Source organism: Sinocyclocheilus grahami, unplaced genomic scaffold (genome assembly GCF_001515645.1).
Source record: "Sinocyclocheilus grahami isolate Dianchi unplaced genomic scaffold, SAMN03320097.WGS_v1.1 scaffold959.1, whole genome shotgun sequence".
Classification (NCBI taxonomy): domain Eukaryota; kingdom Metazoa; phylum Chordata; class Actinopteri; order Cypriniformes; family Cyprinidae; genus Sinocyclocheilus; species Sinocyclocheilus grahami.
This window is the reverse complement of record NW_015506138.1, coordinates 85,428-89,096: the sequence shown is the minus strand read 5'-3', so window position 1 is coordinate 89,096 and position 3,669 is coordinate 85,428. Positions and strand designations below refer to the sequence as shown.

At 37.3% G+C, this 3,669-nt stretch overlaps 2 protein-coding genes across 3 annotated transcripts in view; one reads left to right on the top strand and one right to left on the bottom strand.

The window, feature by feature from the left end:
- rbm34 (RNA binding motif protein 34) overlaps window positions 1–1,112 on the bottom strand; it is a 9,406-nt gene extending 8,294 nt beyond the window's left edge. Inside the window, exon 1 of one of the 2 annotated variants that reach the window (XM_016249895.1) lies at window positions 865–1,112. In XM_016249895.1, the coding sequence (XP_016105381.1) occupies window positions 865–890 (26 nt within the window). In that variant the 5' untranslated portion in view covers window positions 891–1,112. The remainder of the gene's footprint in view (window positions 1–864) is intronic. The other variant, XM_016249894.1, reaches the window with a different exon arrangement.
- tbce (tubulin folding cofactor E) overlaps window positions 416–3,669 on the top strand; it is a 10,930-nt gene continuing 7,676 nt past the window's right edge. The window contains exons 1-2 of the mRNA XM_016249906.1: window positions 416–528; window positions 2,016–2,150. Of these exons, the coding sequence (XP_016105392.1) occupies window positions 2,048–2,150 (103 nt within the window). The 5' untranslated portion in view covers window positions 416–528; window positions 2,016–2,047. The remainder of the gene's footprint in view (window positions 529–2,015; window positions 2,151–3,669) is intronic.

Genomic DNA, 3,669 nt, shown 5'->3' with positions numbered 1-3,669 from the left:
GAGAGAGTGTGTGTGTGTGTGTCTGTGTGTGAGAGAGAGAGAGGGAGTGTGTGTGTGTGAGAGTGTGTTTGTAAATATGATTTATTCTGAAGCAATAGTCTCATTTTATCCATGGGCATTTTTTTTACCTTTATAGAGGGCATTTTCCCACTAATCTCATTAATACTTTCATTTCAAAATCTTACATTCGATCTATAAATTCAATTATAATAATGTGATTATCTACACATCATCAAACTAAATCATTTACACTGAAAAATACAACTGCGTTAAATAATATTATGGGATTCTTTTAAATATTTTTGAATATACAAACAAGAAATGATACTCTTCAACGAAATTAAAACGCCAGTAGTGAGCGTTTAATGAGCGAGTCATTGAGTCGTTCATTCAAACGATTCGTTCAAACGGCTGATTCATCAGATGTTAATGCGTGGGCGAATGGAACTTTGACTCACTCAACCGATTCGTTCAAACACGGAATCATTCAGCAATGAATCGTCTGGTTTCTGTGGTTCCGCCTAAAATGTAAGTGACCTGATATTACTGTACTTGCTTATTTAACTGTTTACAGAACTATTAAACAGTCGTAATGGTGAAAACGTCGTGTGATGTTGCCTAACTAACTGTATTTTAAATATAAAAACTTTCCATTTTGAATTTTTACCTCAGGATGCTGAGGCTGCATTATATACAGTAGCTATATCCACTATTCTCCACTTACTCTAAATGTAATAAAATCTGAATAATACTTGCGTTTTGGGCTCCGGCCCAATTTAAACCCTATGGGTGTGTGTGTATACAGTTATTTGCCAAAGCATGTGCATTCTTTTATGATCTCGACTATTATTGATAAAAACAAACCTCTTTACAGACTGCTTCTTCTTCATGATGTCACTCGCATGTCTGTGTAAAATCCTAAAGATCTGTCAGATATTTCAGGAAACTTTAACGCGCTAAACGTTGAAGTTTCGCACGCAGACACGTTTACTTCGCTCCCACGCGTGTGCGCAGAGTTTATCCGCCCCCCTGGAAATCTCACACACTGATCATAGGTTCCTGACGCGGAAGCGTTCGCATTCGAAAGACTCGCCTCGATAAACATATCAGAAACACGGGTTTAAATAGAACAGTAGCATTTATGGATTGTTTTATCGCCCGTTTGAATAAAGCGCGCGTAATTGCCAATCACCGCGGTTTGTTTCTCATCGGCGCGGTTAGCCGCGGGACCGCGTGACGTCACTTCCTGTTGCTGGTACGCATGATGCAGGAACATTCTGTTAAGTTTGTAATGCATTATTCTTCTTGTCTGTGTTTATAGAGAATGTGTTATAATGATGATTTAATATATAGAAACACGAATCTGTCGTCGCATAACGTTACGTCGCTCGCATATATATGCATATTTAATTAGTTTTAATTTTTAGATTTAATTTTTTATATGCTTTAATTTAATATCTGTGACCCTGGAGCACAAAAGCAGTCATAAGGGTAATTTTTTGATATTGAGATGTATACATCATCTGAAAGCTGAATAAATAAGCTTTCCATTGATGTATGGTTTGTTAGGATAGGACAATATTTAGCTGAGATACAACTATTTGAAAATCTGGAATCTGACGGTGCAAAAAAATCTAAATATTGAGAAAATCATCTTTAAAGTTGTTCAAATGAAGTTCTTAGCAATGCATATTACTAATCACACATTAAGTTTTGATATATTTACGGTAGGACATTTACTAAATATCTTCATGGAACATGATCTTTACTTAATATCCTAATGATTTTTAGCATAAAAGAGAAATGTATAATTGTGACCCATACAATGTATTGTTGGCTATTGCTACAAATATCCCCCAGCGACTCAACACTGCTTTTGTGCTGCAGGCTCACATTTCATTACGATTTAATCGTTTTATGATGTTTTAATACTTTTCAAGGTCTGTTAGTTTAGTAATATATGTTGCATTTGGTTTCATGATCCTGATTAGATCTGATTTCTCTGGTTTTCTCAGAGATTGATACAGATCATCATCATCGTCGTCTGATGAAGGCTCAGGAGGCGTCGGAGGGTGCCGTGGGCAGACGGCTGAGCTGTGATGGAGAGAGAGGAACGGTTCGTTACCTGGGTCCGGTTCTTCCCACCGCAGGTCCGTCTCTGTTCATTCAGCTTTATTTATTTCGTATTTTATCCAAAGCGACTTACAAATGAGGACAATAGAAGCAGTCAAAACTAACAAAAGAGCAACAATGTATAAGTGCAAATGACAAGTCTCGGTTAGCCTAACGCTGTACACGTAGAAAAAATAGAAAGCTAGTGTTTGTTTCTTTTTTGTTGTTGTTGTTGTTGTTTTTTAAATAAAAAAAGAAGATAAATATAGATAAAGTAGAATTAAAATAGAATAGAAAGTGTTAAGAGTTAGAGGGTCAAATAAAGTGTAAACAGATGTGTTTTTAGTCGTTTCTTGAAGATGGCTAAGGACTGCTGAATAATACGCCGTTCTCTTGCAGAACGCAAGCTTCTAGAGGCACATAACTCTGAAGTAATGAATTTAGGTAAATGGGTGCAGAGCCAGTGGTGGTTTTGTAGGCAAACATTAATGCCTTGAATTTAATGCGAGCAGCTACTGGTAGCCAGTGCAAACTGATGAACAGAGGTGTGATGTGTGTTCTTTTCGGTTCATTAAAGATTAATCTTGCAGCGGCATTTTGGATTAATTGTAGAGGTTTGATAGAACAGTCTGGAAGACCTGCCAAGAGAGCATTGCAATAGTCCAGCCTGAACTATTACAGCTTTATAGCTATAAAGATATATATATACAAATAGATATATTTATAGCTATTATTGCTTTATACACTATATTTTCAAAAGTATTGGCACCCCCTTCTAATGAACAGGTTTGACTGCTGGAGCATGTAATGATATTCTAGGGAATTGTGTGCTTCTAATTTTATAGCAACAGTTCGGACAGGACTCTTTTCTATTCTAACAGTGCCTCTGTGTATAAGGCAAGGTTCAAAAAGAAAAAAAATGATTGAGTCAGTGTGGAAGAGCTTGACTGGTCTGCAGAAACCTTGAGCCAAAAACTCATCAGCAAACACCAGTGACGTGTACATATGTCTGCAGTCATTTTAGACACTTCCAAACCTGTTGCAACAGAGATGGAAATACATTTTTTAAATGCATGAATTATGTTTCCATCTTTGTTGCCACAGGTGACTTTTTCTGTTCTAAAGAAGGGGGTCCCAATACTTTTGTCCATATAGTGTATGTACAAGTCACTGGTGTTTGCTGATGAGTTTTTGGCTTAAGGTCCGCATTTAAAGTCACACCAGACCAGTCAAGCTCTTCCACACTGACTCAATCAATCATGTCTTTTTGAACCTTGCCTTACACACAGAGGCATTGTTAGAATAGAAAAGAGTCCTGTCCGAACTGTTGCTATAAAATTAGAAGCACACAATTCCCTAGAATATCATTATATGCTCCAACATTAAGATTTGTACTCATGGAAATTTCTAAAGCAGTCAAACCTGTTCATTAGAAGGGGGTGCCAATACTTTTGGCAGTATAGTGTATGAGGTTTGGTCTGATGTCCGTCTGTCTTCTGTTCCTGCAGGTGTGTGGCTGGGAGTGGAGTGGGATGGTCCAGAGAGAGGAAAACACGA